Consider the following 19,846-nt stretch of genomic DNA (forward strand, 5'->3'; position numbering starts at 1 on the left):
GACTGTCCCATTTTTTTTTTTTTTTTTTTGAGCAGTGTACATTAGGTTATTTGATGCTGAAGACATGATAATTGAGCAGCACTTTCGCCGGTACTCGAACCTGGACCTCTCGAATACGCGCCCAGTGTGCTACATTACAAAGGCATGCTGGAAGGATGGATTATTCAGTTATGGCAAAGCACACGAGGGCTATCTGCCTAATGGAAGGGATGCCTTTCGTGGAGGACATTCTAAGGGAAACTGGCTTGTATACACATTACACATGGGGAAAATACCCATGCGCCCATCCGTTCGCAGGATTCGAACCTTGGACCGAACTACCAGTGTTTAGCATCTTTACCGCTCGGCCGCTGGTGAGCCCGTATTCTGGAAGGAGGGAGAAAATAGCTACTACAGTAAAGCAGTATGAGAGAATTTTTTTTTCTTTTACAGTATCTCTCTTACAAATTATATAACTTTAAAAACAAAATATTTTTATTCCCGTAAAACTAAAGATGAAAATCACTTTTTAAAAATTAATTTAGAAAATGTATTTTTATTTCCTTATTCTGTGTGGAACTATTGTTTATTCATATGAAGAGAGAAACGTGAGAAGTTAGCGGGCACGGGATTGTAATTCCAGCCGTTTCGATTGCTAACCGGATTTGTTTCCAGTTACATCACGAAAGCATCTAGTTAGAAAGAAGAAAATTCTTTACATTCTCCGCCAGTTAAAAGATGACTGGGAACAAAGTGGGTGCAGCCGCCAAGGCGACGAATTATCGTCGACTACAATTTAGTTCGGGTGCCATTTATAGGATTTCTGACATTCTGGAAACCGGGAAACATGAAGAATTAGAGATGTCCTCGCCGGGATTCGAACTCCAGATCTTCCGATTGCTAGGCGGACGTCTTTCCAGTTATGCCACCACAACACACGAGCTTAAAATTTTTTATACCTAAACATAAACCATTCCAATTTCACCTAAACTGGAACATGAAATTAATTTTTACCAACGTATACGTTCGCTTTCCTTTTCATTGTTCTATAGTTCAATATAAAAATATTTTACATTTTTATAAAGCGAAACGCACATCTATTTCTAAAATATTAATTTTTATTTCATCTAAATTTATAAAAGTTAAGAAAACAATATAAATTATTAAATTTTTGAAATTTATAACTTTTTATTTAAACGGTAGAACTATTGGAATGAATTTTTAAAATTCAAATATATACTTAAATAAATGAATTATTAAATAAACAGGAACTGAAGTAAATGAGTAAAATGAGAAAAATAATGAACTAAGATAATCAGTGACATGCAATTAATTACTAATGATAAAAATTCAAGTATGCGCACCAATAAAAATTAATTTTCACTGTTTCAATTTAGCTGAAACTGGGGTGGATTATGTTTAAGTATAAGAATTTTCTTCTTGCTCATCGCGTACATTCATGGTATAAATGGATAACAACACAAATAAAAACAATTTTTCAGACTCAGTTTTAAAAAGTAAATGAAGCTAAAAAAACACAAAGATTTAAAAAGTATAACAGGTAAAACATTTCCGCCGAAATATGAACTTACAAAGCCGGAAATTACAATAATCTAAAGATTACAGGAGAAAGTTATATAATCTTCAGATTGATTTATACCAGAAAAGGACTGGAGAATGCAGGCTAAAATACAATGCAAGGGCTATAAATAAGTTCAAGAGGGAAAATCGCATGCCCAGAAAAGATGCAGTAAATTACCAACAGATAGTACGGCACAGTTACGAACAGAAATAGCAGCACATCCTTGAGAGATAACTCAAATAAGCTTTATCTACAAAATGAAGACGCGATAGCTTCAAGAAAAAAGTGAAGATAATTAATTCTGGCAAATCTTAGTCACTTTTTTTTAATACAATAAAATCTCTCGTAACTGGCACACATGTAACCCATCAATGTAAAATAACAGCGTTTTTGACAGTTAACTTAAAATCCGAAATTTAGGCTTTAAAAATTAAAAAAAAAAAAAAAAAAAAAAAAAAACATATAATGGGTTAACAATTTAAAGATTTAAACATGGAAAACATTTCTGCTACGTTTCTGACGCTAATTACACCAAGCCTGGACAATGGATTATCCAGAATGTAAAGAGAAACTTGCGTCGATGCGTGAACTCTGATGGTAGCGCCCGTGATATTCAGGAACAATTCGTACAGAAAGATGCCAGATTTACTTGTCTCTTGTGCCGCCCAGACGGTATAGTGATTGGGATAGTCGACTGCGATACCAAAGGGCCTGGATTCGAAGCATGGTTGTAAATGTCTTTCCCTTCATAGAAGACAAAGATGGCTAACTTAGAAGAAGCCTCAATAAAGTAACCACCGCTTCTAGCCTTAGTAGTGGCCAACATCTATAATGACTGGCGCCAGCCACTGGGTGGGGAAATCGTCTCTTGATTTGAAAGATGTAAAGAACATGGTAGAACTTTGATCGTAGTGCCCGTGATATTCAGGAACAATTCGTACAGAAAGACGCCAGATTTATTTTGACTCTTGTGCCGCGTACCGTAGTTAAGGAATCGCAAAGTCCAAAGGGCCTGGCTTCGAATCCCGTAGAAGGCATGGCAGTAATTGTCTGTCCCTTCATAGGAGGCATAAGTGGCCCACCTATTAGATGCCTCTATAATAAGTTAACCACCGCTTTTGGTCTTAAGTAGTGGCTAACGTCTAGGCTGATTGGTGCCAGCCACTGGGGGGGGGATCGTCTTTTGCTTGGAAAGATGTAAAGAACATTAAATTACGCTGTCGGCGTAGACTGGGACTAATAATCATGTTTGTAGATGACGAGGTGATTGACGAAGATAACCTTGGATTTAAAACACACTTGGCGTTGGCGACTTATATCTTGGATTTAAATACATGCACAGAGAAGGTTTAGTATTAGTGAAAAGGAAGTGTCTCAAGATGACAAAATAACCGGACATGTAACTGAGAAAGAAGAAAGATGAGTACAAGGAGGGGGGAGGATGAAAATGAAGACACATAGAGCAAGAAAGTCACGTGGCAGGAAGCTGACGAAGGATTACAAACTTAGATGTCGTGAAATATTCGTCTATGTTCTATATCAGTACATATTATGACGCTTTATTTTACACGCAGGCAATTTTTAAAAGTACGGTGACAATCTTGTAAGCAGACAGCCATTCGAAGTCACTTGCATTCGCCCTATAACGTTCCTAACTTTCATGTGCTACAATGAATATGATACTTTTAAAAATATTACTTAACTATTTCTGAAATATAAAATCACATGTATGAGTTTTAATTTTTAAATAATCTGCACGATTTTCCATATTATTTATTTAATTTGGGCCGATACGTTGGCTGCAATTTCTGCATATGACGTCATAAAACATTAAAGAGTAAGTTTTAGAAACATAATAATCGATTATCCTGAATCGGCAAGATCCTACTGCTCCCGGTTAAGATTCTATTGCAAAAGAAAAATTATAAGTGAAAGAAATTCTGCAATTCCAGATTAGGAACAGTAAGAGTATTTGAATAAATTGCCTTAAAACGATTTTTTTTAAAGTTTAAATTGTTTAACTGGTTGTCTCTGAGGTTGTTCCTGCTCAGCAATAAAGACTGGTACAGCATATTCACTGCACCTTTTTACCGACACAGCATATTCACTGCACCTTTTTACCGACACAGCATATTCACTGCACCTTTTTACCGGCACAGCATATTCATTACTACTGTTGTGAGGGTTTAATCACATCTCCAGAAATTAATAAATAATTACATTTGGAAATCTTACAAAATCATGCTTTAAGATTAATTATTGGGGTGGTAAAGGCAAACCCTATAGATGTAATGCTTCTTTTCACAAGCAACAGACTTATTACAGTTATTATCGAAGAGAAAGTCGTGCTGCTTTTTGCGAAATTAACGAGAAATGAGATCCTGTTTTGGAATTGTTACAAGAACGACCACATGACCTTATAACAGAATATAAATTCCTTCAGAAGGTGAAGAAACTTAGATTAGACATTGAACTGGAAAAAGAGACTTTTCAGACCTCTCTGAAACGCCGCAGACCCTTGGACTTCTTAGATCTTATTCAACGTAGTTTGAAAGATACAACAGCTGAAGACAATTTTGGCCCTTGAGACTACACGTACACTTTATCCTGAACAGCATTGCTTTTACATCTGTATGGATAGTTCATTCACTAAGGGTTCACCAAATGCTGGCGCGGGAATTTTTCACGCCTAGTTTTCTTTCTACATACTCATGGGTACACGGAGATTTACGTTTGATGACGAGATAATGGTTATTTGTGTAAGACAGATTAACATCCCAAATTTCAGCTATGACAACGTAGTCATGCTCTCGGACTACAGGCTATTGGATCAGGAGCTTGCGCAATCTGAGAGAAAAATCCTTGAATGCCAAATACTTTTGAAGAAACTGAGACTAGAGGGTAACGAGATTGTATCACAATAGATTCCCGGTCATCGTGGACTTTATAGTAACGATCAGGTGGACAAATGTGCAAAAATATTTACGGAAATTGTTAAAAAGACATCTACAAATTGTTCTTAGCATTCTACTAAACTATATATTCGTAAAAGTTTTAAACAAAAAAGGAGAGATGAAATTATGAAGCGTGTTTCAACCAAGAGCTGAAGGGAGAAGGGATCTTGGAAAGAAATTACTAGACAAACTAAGGGGCAAAGCTGTGGCCAGTTTTAGGCTTGAAACTGGTCACGATTGCTTGGCGAGCCGTCTCTATCGTGTTGGAATTCTTACCAGACCAAACGGTCCACTTTGCGGTTTAACTGAAGAAAATGGACAGAACCCACATCAGAAGGTGGCCGGGGCTGTGTGGAGCCTCTGAGGTGAAGAGATATTGGAGTGTTAGAGACTAAATGATCAAGTCTCTATTACAATCTGAAAACGGCAGAAATGGATAACTGTTATGACATTATTTCACCATAAATTAGTACTGGGAGACATTTGAAATTATTTAACACATGCACACAAAAATTAATTATTCAAGAGGTGGGATGTATACATTCTTTTGCTGGATTGAGCACAAGGCTGGCAACGTACATATCCTGAAAGCGAAGTGGCAACACTTTGTACTTGGCTAGGAAATGAAACGCACTTAATGAAAATGAATTACCGTATATTTCCGAATACAGGCCGAAATGAATGCAAGCCAAGAAGGAGAACCGAGATATTGCGGTGAAAACCTGACCACTGTAAATAAGCCGAATTTAAAACCGCCCTCTTTATTCACCTACAAATCGCCAAAACTGCGAATAACTGGTAGTCTAACTTATCTACACCTAAGAGAGGAGGTGAAATCAATTCATCTTCAACTTTCTTTCGACAAATGCAGCTGAAACCATCGTAGAAAACACAGCTGCAAATTTTGAAATATGAAATACCAGCAGGTTCTCGAGCGAAATCAGAGAGTTTTAGGGAGGTTTTATTGCCCTGCGCGGCGATGCGGTTTCAAAAGAACTAACCATTTTACTTCGTAGTACATGATTATTGAACAATTAATAATATGATTTTGATAAAAACATATTAATACTTAATCAGACATTCTAAATTTTATGTTATTTGTTTGGATAGTTTCTTTTGTAATTTTCTTACGCTTCTCATTGAGAAAAAAGCCGAGTAGGGAAGAAAAGCTATTTACCATTTATATATTTAAAGTAAATACACATATTAACTGATTAAACACTGGTTAAATATGCATAAAAACTTTTACAAATGTGTACATGACAATTAAATTTAATAAGAAAAATAATGCTGAAAATCACTAAGGATGGGGGAATAGAATTTGCAGAAATTAAGTTTAATTTATCGCTGAGAAAATATTTCCTCAGTAGTTTTGCTTAGAAAAGACTAGAAATTAAGAAACCGGGTGATTCGGTGACCCACCGAGAGAAACCAGTAAAGTTTCGAAGCTAATGCCAAAAGGGTGTTTTTTTTTTTTTTTCCAGGGGGGGGGGCAGTATTTCCTCAAATTTTGGACATGGCCATCACTTAGATCTTTGGTAACAGCGTGATGAATTTTACTTCGGTTTTAGTCGAGTAACTATTCAAACAGTCACAAAAATGAAAAATAAGTTGTGTCCGCTGAAGTTTGCAGCTACTTGCGGTGACTACTTCAAGCAGTCACAAAAAGCTCACTCCCCCCTATACTGCGCTCTTTCTTTTACGAGTAAAATACATTTTTACTTCCTTACACGAAGCAAAATCTGCACGTACGGACAAAGTAAAGAATTCTTTTTCCCAAACCGGATTGTGAAAGGAATTTAAAATGGATCCAGATAGATTTTTTTTTTTTTCCCCCCTGTGACGTCTCTACGAACGCATGCATGTATCTCGCATAACTCAAAAACGAGTAGTAGTTGTAATGTTCATCTCCCTTTTTGATTAAAATCGACCGCACCAAATGTGTACATTATATATATAACACATGTTACGGTGAAACACCGAAATCTGGAGAATGTCGACTTTCACCGGTGAATGTCAACATTCACATAGTCTCTTGGTGTATGTCCGAAATATTTTCCAAATACTCTTATTTCTGACTTAACCGCTCAAAGTCGACATTCACCATTTATTTCCAAATACTCTTATTTCTGACTTAACCGCTCAAAGTGAACATTCACCATTTACTAATGGTGAATGTTAAACATATAACAATATTATATTTTCTTCTCCGTAATTCAGTCGCGAATAAACGCACTTGAGACTTGAAATAAGAACTTAACAACATGAGAACCTAAAACACACAATACATTCAAAATGAGAAAGGAAAATAATAGAAGTTAAAAACTTACTTAATTATATACGGTACGTTCTATATGAAAAAATAAAATAAAAGTAATGAAAAACTTACTAAATTATGTGATTCAAATCTTATTTATTGCAACAACTTAAACTATTATGACCTCTCTTTTCGAATTTCACCAGAGCATATCTGTGATTGTCGACATACACGAATTGTCCGAATGTACAAGAATGTAGTGAAATATTCCGTCTTTCACCGACGTATTTGGTGAATGTTGATATTCTCCGGTGAAAGTCGACATTCTCCAATTTCGGTCTTTCACGGTAACATATACATATATATAATAGATTCTGTAGCAGAATACAGGCAGTTGAATCCGTAACGAACAGCGAGAATTTTGATTTTTGTCATAGAATGCTGAAACGCCGATTAATTTAAGAAATTTGGCAGTCAAGGTATATTTATTTCACCAAACATGTTGCGGCCACAATCAAGTTGGTACATTAATTGCGCCTATTCCAAGAGGTTTACAATTTTTTAACTTTTCAGCAAGAAGAAAGGAGCAAACAGACAGCAGTCCAGCTAGGCCAAAGCGTTGAAAGCAAGTGCGTTATGTTCAGGGTGAAATCTTAATTCAGACTGAGTTAGTTTTGGTTCTCAATGCATTTTGATTGGATAGTTAATACGTCTATAAAATCCTTATTGGCTGCTTGAGTTTTAGTTCCATGTACACCATCAGAATTATGTAAGAGTGATATGACTTAAATATATATACTCTCTTTGTTACTCAGCTCAGTGAGCTCAGTTATTTCATTCTTTATGTTGGTAAATTGTGAATTTTTTGCTTCAAAAGTGACTGAGTTATGCTGTTCTTATGTTCCGTTTGAGGTTTTGATGCCTTTAGTTAATCGACATGGAATAGTTTTACTAAGCATAACAAAGCCGCAATTTATTTAAATTTGAAACTTAGTAAAATAGTGCACCAAATTCAGTGTCTTCTGCATCATTATTTCTGCACCAACTTCAGTGTCGTTTTGCCGAGTGGATTTAAAAATAAGCTTTCAGTATTGTGCACCGAAAAATCTGTCGTCCTGCCCCGCTGGCCCAATTCCTGGTTTTTCGTAGAGACTAATTTTAATTGCAAAAAAAAAAAAAAAAAAAAAAAAAAAAAAAAAAAAAAAAATTCCTTTAAAAACTGTTTTAACTGTATTTGGTGTTTTATGTTTTACCGTATTTTACAATTTTTAATGAAGACGTTTTGAGCTTTGATGTATTTTTGCTTTAAAGCGAAGTGAAAAACCAACTGATTGAATGAGGAATATGATAAATACTATCTATAATGAAATTTGAGGAAATAAGTAAGTTTAAATGAAATGCAGCAAAAATATATATAATTTAATAGGCCGCCATTTTGTTAGTTTTGAAGTTCTTAAGTATTATCAACTGAAATGAAGGTGATGGCATTTAGGACACTCAAGACTAATATGTTTTTAACCCATTCCGGCACGCTACCTTTTAAAGTTGGAGTTTTGATTTAAAAAAAAAAAAAAAGTAGGCAGTTTAATTAGGCCTAGATGAGTACACAAGTAAAATTTTGTGAAGATAGAACTTCTCATTTAATTCTGTGGCCACAGTGATTGAATAGAGTTTCGAAAAGAGTGCTGAAACGAGCATTATTGTCAATGAACTGACCGATGAGATGCGGAGAAACAAAGAATATAGACTCTCAGTTGTCCTAGATTATCGGTGAGCCCTGTCTGGGCACACCTAGGGTTCGCCGTTTGATTTTAGGCAAGATTTCAAGATAAAAATGTAAAACTAATATAGAATAAGGAGATTAGCATACAGCCAAAAAATAACATACAAATTTCTTCTCAAGCAATTCCTTTTATACCCTAAAATAAATCTGGAAGATTTCTTTGAAAAATGAGGGTCTTAAAAAACTAAGCATGGCTAAAATATATGGACTGGTTTGTGCTGAGCTGCCATCTACTATAAATAAAGAAGGTTCAGAGTAAGCTATAGTAGCTTATAAATCCTTTTTCATTTAATTTTTCTGTGCGTACAGAAGGGAAATTTTAGGTGTATCCAGACCGGACATACTGTGCCGCAAAGGGTTAATGATGAAAAGGAGGATGATGATATTCACCGGATTCACCTCTAAGCGAAGGTTTTTTAGCATTGCTAGAAAATTTTGAATCAGATATCGACATTGAAAAACAATATTATTTTAAAATTAGTTAACCAATAATATCGCTTCTGGGATAGAATTATTTCGAACTTGTATATAAGCCTAGTTCCAAATTTCGGAAATAAAAAAACTGCTAAAACCTCTCAGCTAATATACGGCAATATACAGCACACGTTCTTCGAAGTTTTGAAAATCGTAATCTGAAAACCTGTATTACTATTTATCGAACCGTTAAAATTTCAAAAGGAAAAAAAAGTATAGAAGAAATATGTTATATTTTCACATTCACATTTCATTTAACATATGAAATAATTTTAAGCTATATAGTTAAAACAGAATTACTTAGTTTAACAGTTTCTTTTCCAGAACATGAAATTCTAGCAAAAACAATAACTACTTTTCAGAGGTGTTAGTGCTTATTCTGCTCTTAAAAATACATGCTTGACTAACGGTCGAGACGATAAAGCTAAAAGAAATGACGCACATTTGAAAAGAGGGAAAACAGCTGCAAAGATGTATTTTTAAAAATCATAATTATCTTAAAAATCTGAGTAATGTTATACTTGTCTGATCTATGAAAAAGAAAAATCTCAGATCAATCAGACCTGATGATTAACAGAATGTTTAGACACAACTTGCGATAAAAGAATAATTGAGAACTGCATAACATTCCACAATTTTGTTTTGCATTATCAGCACATTTAATAATTTCTTTTAAGCAACATTGTCATTTCTCCCGGAAATTTGAATGAAACTGCATTACAAAAATATGTATTACATCTTGATAATTGCAAATGTAGAAAGTTTAAATAAGGGATTCTCAAAATGAGGAACATGGATAATTTTTGATGAGCAGACAAAGTTTCAAACTTTTCTTGCTTTAACTTTGTACAATTAAGCATTAATTTATTAGTTGTCGAAAGCTATATTCATTCATTATTATTATTAGCCTAAAGCCCAGAAGGAATATTAATTTCACTTTGGCATTCTGCGTTGAGAACTATAATTGTCCGTTCCACTTTTTAAATTATTGCCACCAAATATTATCCTCTGTGTTATATTTAAAGAAATTAAATAATGAAGAATCTGCATAAATGTAAGTTTGTTTCTCGCATTGTGATAAAACAACGGTATCTAGAGCCATCAAATTTTGAATAACGTAATTCTCCACCAAATATGGGTATCTGGAAGCCCGAATTTGCTATTTGGAATTTGTTTTATTATCGATTTCATATTTTATCACATTTTAACGAATTTTTGGTTAACAAACTCAATGATTTCAAAGCGAGCAATGGCAACACTGTACAGGGATAAAAAAAAAAAAAGAAGAAAGAAGGGGAAAAAAACCATTTTTATCTAAAAAAAAAAAAAAAAAACATTTTTATCTCCAGTGCGAGAGACTGTGTATCTGAAATTCTAAAGATAGGTGCATTTTAAAATTATTTTGCGGTATTGCTGTTGAAGTGGATTTTTTGGTTTAAATGCGAAGAACATGACATTTAATAAATAAAGGTAACACACAAAATGTTGAAAAACGCCCCTTTGGACATAATGTAAAATCTGAAAGCTTTCAGATTTTTTCCCCCCTGAATCTGACCCTGACCAATATTTTAAAAAATATGTTTTGATAACTCTTCCAGAATGAATCAATGCACTGCTAACAATCGCGGCTGCTAAAAATGTTCGTAGAGCTACTAAATATGGTAGAATCACAGTTGAGGTAAAAAGAAAGTTGAATGAAATAACCTTAATTTTAGCCATCAAATAGATCAGTACATTTCAAGAGAAAGGTGAAATCACATAGTACTTCGTTGCTGTAATGAATACAAAGAATCATTATCTCCGAAGTTACATTTAGATGCGTTAAAATTCCCACTGATTAAATCGAAAACTATTACATTAATTTAGAAGTTCTCACGTAGCGGCTTAAATGTCAACAGAAAGGGGAAATACCAAGTTTGCAAAATGTTTTTAGAATCACTGATAATAATTGCTTACTTTTAACGCTGCATAATTTTCGCATCATTGTTAATTTTTTGGAAAAAAAAAATTAATTAATCGGCTAAAGAAATTAATATATTCAAGAAGACATTGTTGCGTTCTACAGGTTCGTGGATTTGGAGTAATTGATAATAACATTTGATGAAGAATCAAAACACAATTTGTTCGCCAGTATTACACAGGTCAGTTCCAAAGAAACGTTTACAGTCGTAAAAAAACTTTGATAAATACGCTGAAATAATCAGCAACAAAGCCTTTAGGCTATAACGGTGAAGACAGCTTCACGGCAAAGCCCTGAAGTACAGCTCCCGACTCGGTCGACGGAACTCAAGATACTCTACTCTCTCGCCTACAGGCAAGGTATGTATAGCTTTAACCTACCTTCGAGAATATGCTCGAGAAAACTGCTAAGAAAGCGTTCTAGAATGTTCTCGGGCCGTCTATGACATATCGCCAATTTTGAAGCCAAATGTCGCCAAATGGGCGATTTCGTACCAAATCTGGTAACCCTAACAACGCTTTGCGAGTAAGCTATCTCATCGCTCAGCCGCTGGCATTTCGCGACAGTATGCATATTTTCAGGAAACATACTCATTTTATCAAAATTTCAGACGAAAAGTTAGAATAAAAATATAAATTTTTATAATGGACATAAGGAAAAGTTAAAAAAAAAAAAAATTGGGATTTCTTTTCATTTTTGCAAAACAAACTTTCTCCAGCGGAACAGCATTCATACGTCAAGAATATACAAACAGAATATTGAAAGTATTCAAAACGCAATTTGATCCGTTTCAGTAAGTACCATACGATGCATAGTATTTCAAGCTCTTCAAATTTCACGCATGAACTAGTAATTCCGATGATGACAATCTTCTATCTGTCGGATGGTCAATGAAGTGCTACATCTCAATAACCTGGATTCCGAATTTCATACTGCGCACTGATAGATAGCCAATGGATCACTTTCAAAATAGAACTTCCTTATGGTAAGTTAAGTTATCAGTATTCTAAATCTAATTTCGATTTCTGAACATCTGTAGTAATGAAATTACACTTCATAGAACAATTTCTATTTTCAGAACATAAAAAGTGAATTGAGCAAATGCAAAAGTTTTCTTTATTTTAAGGTGATTTACATTCAGGTTATATTTCTACGGTACCATTGATGAAATCACAGAAAGCAAAGATAGATACAGAGATTTTAATGCATTTTTAAAATTTATACATATACAGTGATTTTAAACTTTCATTGCCGTTTCATTAACAAACAAGTACAGATGATTGCATAACAAGCAAAATTAACTTTGAATTCTTTTACATACACATAGAGATTTAAAAAATTCCATGACTTTTCGCTAAGCAGCATGTTCTCCTCTAAGTATTTTGTTACTGCTGATAAGGAGTGGCCTCGATCGAAGCGGTTTGTTTAAAGACAGTTTTTTTCTAGTCACGTTGCATAACTTCTACCAAATGTTGCAACGTAATTTCTTTTTACTTTGTGCAGTGCTACGAATGGAGAAGTTCATTTTCGTCATATTATGCTTTTTTAAGGAGGTGGGAAAAAAAAAAAAAAAAAAAAACGAGAGTTTGTTTGATTTATGCATTAAGGCTCGAGGGCTATCTGCCTACGGCGAGGGATACCTTGGTGGAGGACTTTCTAATGGAAACTGGCTCGCACACACGTTACACATGGAAAAAACCACGAAAACGTCCATGCAAGCCAGCCCGTTCAGCGTCGAGCAACTTTACCGCTCAACGTCTGGTAGGCAAAAGAGACAGAGAAAATGTTACTCAGATTGGAAGCAGAATTTAAGCTGTATATGGACAACATATTATTTCTGAAGTTCATTTCAGAAACGCGAAAATGTCTGCTTCGATGATCGTTCTCTGCAGACAAAGGCTTATTAAAAGAAGTATCGCAGAACATCCAAGTTATATAGTTCAGAAATTATCATAGAGCCTAAATATTCTAAAAATTACATTATGTTGGAGTTAAATTAAGTTATTTTGAAGCAGGAGAGATGGAAATTGAGCAAAGCCCTCGCCGGAATTCGAACCACGGACCTCACGAATACGCGCCCTGCGTGCCGACCACAACACCACGAAGGCATGTTAAGAACGTGAGAGAAATACCTTATATACTCCCTTTTTTAAAGGGAGACTGGAGATTAGGGGACCCAATCGCCAAATTCTGGAGGCGAAAAATCATCATTTAGGGTTTTTTTTTTTTTTTTTTTTTTTTTTTTGATTTTATGAGAGAGACGTGAAATGAGCAAAGCCTTCGCCGGGAGTCGAACCACAGACCTCTCGAGTGTGCTGACCACTACACCTCGGATTCATGCTAAGAAGGCGGGAGAAATACCTTATAATGTGATAATTTGAAGCAGAATGAGTATGTAAACCGATATGATGCATAGATACTCCATTCTTTAACAGAGCAGCTGCTTGCTCAAATTTCGGCACTTTCCCCCCCTGAAATTTATTCATTACTGGAGACGTCAAGGAGTTACTACAGTACACGTCACAAAAAAATATCATGAGGTAATCCAAAAGAACTACTTCAGAAACACTGAGAGCGGAACTCCATCTTGAAAAAGTAACACTTTGCGTATCATAGGACAATAAAGGAACTGTTGCTATCAATTCAGACGATAAATTCGGAAAAATGCTGTTGCCAATTTGTAGTTTAAAAGCAGAAACTGAAGAAAAGCACTCAGAATTGACCAATCGTCAAGGTGCTGTCTTCCATCACGACAATAGTCGCCCTGCACATTTATTTCAGACAAAGACTATTTGAAAACGGGGGGATGTTTTACGTCACCCTCCATATTCATCAGACCTTGTCTTCTCGGATTATCATCGATCGGGTCACTTAAAAATTCTCTGAACGGCCTGGAGTTTCACTGCTTTGCAGGCTGTTAAACAGCACTTCGATAACTTGTTTACGAATGAATTTGACTTTTTGAAAAAGAAATTTCCCAACTACTGAAGAAATGGCAAAAAATCGTAGAATGAAGTTGTGCTGATATGATTCAATAACATTTTCTTGTGCTTCTGTACTGCTTCACTTGTATTTATCATCAAAACACACGGAAAGTTTCGAATGACCTAATAATTTATATATTACATTAGAATTTCAGAAAGATAAAAACATGGCTCTTTAAGCTTGCAACAGTGTCATTTATGACAATGAAGGATTTAACGCTGCATCCATCCAATAGAAAATATGCAGCCATTATTATTATTATTTTGCAGCCTTTATATAATATATATTAAGATGAAATTCAAACTTTAATTCGTAATAGCACTTTAAATATCTTTTGATCTGTACTAAAAGCACTTTGCGGTAATATACATTCCATTTCTTTATTAAATGAAATGCAGATGGCTGGATTTCAATTAAAGGTTTGACGAATCCCACAATTTTTTTTGAATCTGAATCCCTGAAAACACTCCAATCTTTCGAATCCTTCAAATAAAAATAATAATAAGGGAAAGAATAACCTAATAACAAACAGTTTAAATTAAATGAAACCTCGATATCTATCTGCATTTGACCAAAAAAAAAAAAAAAAAAAAAAAAAAAAAAAAAAAAAAGAGAGAGAGAATGTATTTTTTTCAAAATACGCTTATATTTTATTATGAAGAATAAACGAAATTTAATACATGAAATACATCAACGCTAATACATGAAATACATCAACGCTACGCAGTGCTTTTATATACCATGCCGTGTACTGCGAGAAGTACCTGTCACCTATACTGGTAAGTCATCTGAAGTACCTGGCACCTATTAATGGTAGGCTACCTGAAGTACATAAATATTACGATGATCGGAGAGAAAGTTTCGCGAATTTTCAAGAAATCTCAAAGTAAGAATTATTTGAAAATTCTAGTAGATTTGGTTAGCTGGGAAACTGAAGGAATATGCATTCAGGCTCCTCTCCGAGGTGATAAGGACGATGCAGGTACTACTGAAATTGCAACAACCACATCCCTGGATGCCAATAAAATTTTTCTTTGCAAAGTTTTGATTTAAAACACTTAGTGGAATTATAGGTTAAGATTCGAAAGTTTCAAATAATAATGGTAAAGATTCGAATTTTCGAATCGCAACATTTCGGTGTCTCCACCGCTAATTTTTATGAAAATTGGGTATTTACGGAAAATCCTGTCCACCATTTTTGCCTATTAAAGAAAAGTCGCCAAAGTACGCGATTTTTCGCCAAAAAATGGAAAAGTCTTCTTCAAAACGCTGGGTTTGGTTGTAACCTTGATTACACATGTTGGTTATTATTCTTGAATAAAGACTCCTTTTCCCCCCCTCTATCACACATTTTGGAGGAAAAAAATAATTACAATTTGGGACTGCCTATAACAGAAGCGCATGAACATTTTCAAAGTTATGGAATCTTACCGGTCTAAAATAAATGTACGAGGCGTATTCGGAAACTAAGTACCATTTTGAAAAATAAAAATAAAAATAAAAAAAATAGTAAAACAAATTTTTCGAATCCAATTTTATTTTTACATGAAAATACATGTCTTAAACTATTTTTCAACATAGTTTCCGCAAATGATCAAACACTTGTCATAGCGGGTGACCAGTTTTTGTATACCATCGTCAAAGAAACTTCCCGCCAGTTTCGATAACCACGACTCCACAGCATTTTTCTTGTCATCGTCAGATCCAAAGCGCTTGCCACCAAGCTCGCGCTTCATGTGCAGGAACAAGTTATAGTCGGACGGCGCCAAGTCCGGGCTGTACGGCGGGTGATCGAACTGCTCCCAATGAAACTGTCGAATTAACGATTAAGTGACACCAGCAGTATGGGGCCGAGCATTGTCATGGAGCAACACAATTCCTTTACTGAGCATTCCTCTTCGTTTGTATTGAATGGCACGCCTTAGTTTTGTTAAAGTCTCACAATATCGTGCCGCATTAATGGTTTCACCTCTGGGAAGAGATTCAGTAAGCAAAACACCTTTCCTATCCCAGAAGACAGTGCACATGATTTTTTGTGATGACATTGTCACTTTGAACTTTTGTTTTTTCGGAGAATGAATGTGTCTCCACTCCATCGATTGTTGTTTCGATTCTGGTGTGAAATGACACACCCAAGTTTCATCACCTGTCACAATTTGGTTTAAAACGTTTTCTCCCTCAACACTGTACCGCGTGAGAAATGTCAGGGCACTACTAAGTCGCTTTGTTTTGTGAACATCAGTGAGCATTTTTGGAACCCATCGGGAACACAGTTTGCGATAATTCAAGCGGCCAGACACAATTTCGAACAAAACAGTACGTGAAATTTGTGGAAATGCCTCTGAAAGAGTTGTCATTGTGAAGCGTCTGTTCTCATGAATTGCTTCATCAACTTTCCTTACCAAATCAATCAAGGCCGACCACTCCGAGCCTCGGCGTGGACATTTGTTCGACCGGCATTAAACATTCTTACCCACTTTCTCACCATTCCATCACTTATCTCGTATTCACCGTAAACTTCTGTCACTTGACGATAAATTTCGGCCGGTTTAACATTCCTCGCGTTCAAAAATTTAATCACAGCACGAATCTCACAGTCAGCGGGAGAACTAATTGTCTTGCACATAGAGCAACCAAAATGGCGACAATTGAAAGTCAGTGAACAAGAAAGACTAGTGCGCATGCGCGAGACGCCTACCACAGCGCTGCGACGGCGCTAGAATGAAACGGTACTTAGTTTCCGAATACGCTACGTATTAATGGCCACGAAATGGCACTTTATTTAAAAACTGAGAAGAAATGGAGTTGCAACGTTAAGGCTTGTGCGATAAAATATTATAAATTTGAAAGAAAAATAAGAATAGAACGCGTTTTTTCTTGTATTTAGTATTTTTTTTTTTTTTTTTTTTTTTTTTTTTTTTTGCGCCGTCTGTTGTGGTCGACGGGATTTTCCGTAAGCACCCAGGACTACTTATCCCTGGTAAGCACCGAAATTTGTTTATTGTTTTTCCTGTTAGAAATCTACCTCATTGTTGTTTTAAAAAAGTGTCTCGGTTTTAGGTTGATTGACTCTTATTTATTTATCTTGTATAGAGCATTTTACAACCACATTAATTAGGAAAGCAATGTACAAAAATATTAAGACACTCAGAAAACATCTTTCGATTCGAATTTTCAAATCGAATATTCTTTGGAATTCGCGACATTTCGGTGTCCATCGCTAATTTTTATGAAATTTGTTTATTGTTTTTACTGCTAGAAATCTACCTCACTGTTTTTTTAAAAAACGTGTCTCAGATTTAGGTTGATTGACCCTATTTATTTATCTCGTATAGAGCATTTTACGATCACATTTATAAGGAAAGCAAAGTACAAAAATATTAAAAGACACTCAGAAGCCGCCTTTTCCCTTCCTTCCCCACCTTGTCTAAGTTTTCACATCTTCAGAAGTTCATAAAAAATATTTTCGTGAAATAGTCAAGACTGCCAATTTAGATACGAGCGAATCCACAGAGAAAAACTTGAAAAGACCAAACTCATATAAGCAGAAAGTCACTGCCCTATACTTACGAAAAATAGCAAAGCTTGAATAATTTATACTTATGAAAACTGAATTACATGATGTGTTCTTATAACACTTTTTCTTACTATACGCATAATCAAATATTACCCCCCCCCTGGAAAAAACCCAACCCTCTCCAAACAATTTTCTGCCCTCTGCACTTTCATTTCAAGGTTCAAGAGACTTAGGTAAATTCAAATTTTCCGTCAGTAGATTCGCTTTGTGTACAAGCCACCAGTCTTTTTTTGTTACACCCCATACTAGGGGTTAAAAAATGACTAAAAGAAAAATAATTGGAAATATCTACAGTAGACTACGTTTCACCATTGAATCGTTTTCTTTTTCCATCTACTAGCAGAAATTCAGCAAAATTGTGTAGCGAATAAATAATAAATAAATAAATAAAAATAAAATCTGAAGGGTTTCATATTTTGAATTACGTCCAAAGGGGGTGTTTGTTTAGTATTTTTGTGTTACTTTTATTTATTAAATCTCATGTTCTTCACACTTAAACCGTAAAATTCAGTTCAAGAGCAAAATCGCAAAATAATTTTACAATGAGCATATCTTTAGTATTACCGATACACAATCTCGCGCGTTAGAGATAAAAATGTTTTTCCTGAATAACATTGCTATTGCTCGCTTCGAAACCCTTGAATATGTTAATAAAAAAATTCATTAAAATTTTACAAAATATGATATCGATAATAAAACAAATTCCAAATTTCAAATTTGGGCTTCCAGACTCCCATATTCGCAGGAGGATTACGCTAGTCACACTTTGATGGCTCTAGGTACCGTTGTTTTATCACAATGCGAGAAACATACACACATTTTTGCAGATTCTTCATAATTTAATTTCTTTAAATATAATACAGGGAGATAATATTTGGTGGCAACAATTTGAAAAGTGAAACAACGCTTGTAGTTAATTGACGCAAAATGCCAAAACGAAATTAATAGTCCTTCTGGTCAAATTGCCCCTTTGGACTACTAAATAATAATTTTCGGTAACAAATAAAATTTGAGCTCGCATTTGGCCAAATATATTTCTATATATTTGCCAAATATAGATCTATACGTCTACGCAGATTTCCAAGCATATTTATTTTCTAATAAATGTAATACTTCTCTCTTTCTCTTAAAAAAAAAAAAAAAAAAAAACAGGAGAGGGGGGGTAGGCAAATTATTTTAGTACTAAAAATTAATTCTTATTTTAATCGATGTATTTAACAATGAATTAATCTTGAAAATTTACGCTTTATCAACACTGAAATATTCCTACGCTATAAGTATAAATATTCCCGACTTTTGTTTGAATGCTATGTGCGCTCAGAATCTCGAAGCAACTGACGCACCCTTTTAAGCTTATTAACATTCTAGGAACTCTTATGAAAAACAGAAAATGACAGATAAGGCTTACGCATTATATATGACACGAATCCATAGCGTAGATTATAAGCAAACAATGCTACATAGAAGAAGCAAATACGTTTTCCTTTTCCTATAATTTCATTTTGTTAGTACATTAGTAAACAGTTTGCTTAATCGATTAAAGCAAAGACGTGATGCCTATCTAAGACGAGTCTGTACCTTTTGGAAGTTGAGGACATTCTAAGAAAACTTGCTAGCATTCGCGATTATCAGTTTACGAAAGTAAAATTTTACTCGCTTAGACTTTTAATCACAGAAATAAACACATCAACAAAAGACGTAAGACTTACCTATATCCCTAGAACCACTGAGTGTACTGTTGCTGGCGAGAGAGGCCATTTTTGCGAGGGCTTCAGTGTAATTGCGAGATGCAGCTACCATTGCTGAAAATAAAAATAAAAAATGCAGTAAATTAAACTAAATATAAATCACGCAAATTAAAAAAAAAATTCTGAAATGTTTCAGATTTTAAATTACGTCCAAAGGGGCGTTTTTTAACATTTTGTGTGTTACCTTTCTTTATTAAATATCATGTTCCTCGCACTTAAACCATAAGATCCAGTGCAAAAGCAATATCGCAAAATAGTTTTAAAACGAGCATATCTTTAGAATTTCCGATACAGAGACTCACGCGCTGGAGATAAAAATGTTTTTTCTGCACAACGTTGCCATTGCTCGCTTTGAAATCCTTGAGTTTGTTAATCAAAAATTCGTCAAAGTTTTAAAAAATAGGAAATCGATCATAAAACAAATTTCAAATTTCAAATTTGGTCTTCCACATGCTCATATTCGTTGGAGGATTACGTTATTCAAAATTGGATGACTCTATGTACCGTTATTTTATGACAATGTGAGAAATATACATACATTTACGCA

General features: G+C 34.7%; 1 protein-coding gene across 3 annotated transcripts in view; it reads right to left on the reverse strand.

Annotated features, from left to right (window-relative positions):
* Nucleotides 1–19,846, reverse strand: part of LOC118180875 (BAR/IMD domain-containing adapter protein 2-like) — a 259,049-nt gene that overhangs the window by 63,539 nt on the left and 175,664 nt on the right. For all 3 annotated transcript variants that reach the window (XM_035349934.2, XM_035349935.2, XM_085812874.1), the window contains exon 3: nt 19,261–19,353. In XM_035349934.2, the coding sequence (XP_035205825.1) occupies nt 19,261–19,353 (93 nt within the window). The remainder of the gene's footprint in view (nt 1–19,260; nt 19,354–19,846) is intronic.

Source organism: Stegodyphus dumicola, chromosome 3 (assembly GCF_044657685.1).
Source record: "Stegodyphus dumicola isolate Sdum_Otavi_A_Nest chromosome 3, ASM4465768v1".
Lineage (NCBI taxonomy): Eukaryota > Metazoa > Arthropoda > Arachnida > Araneae > Eresidae > Stegodyphus > Stegodyphus dumicola.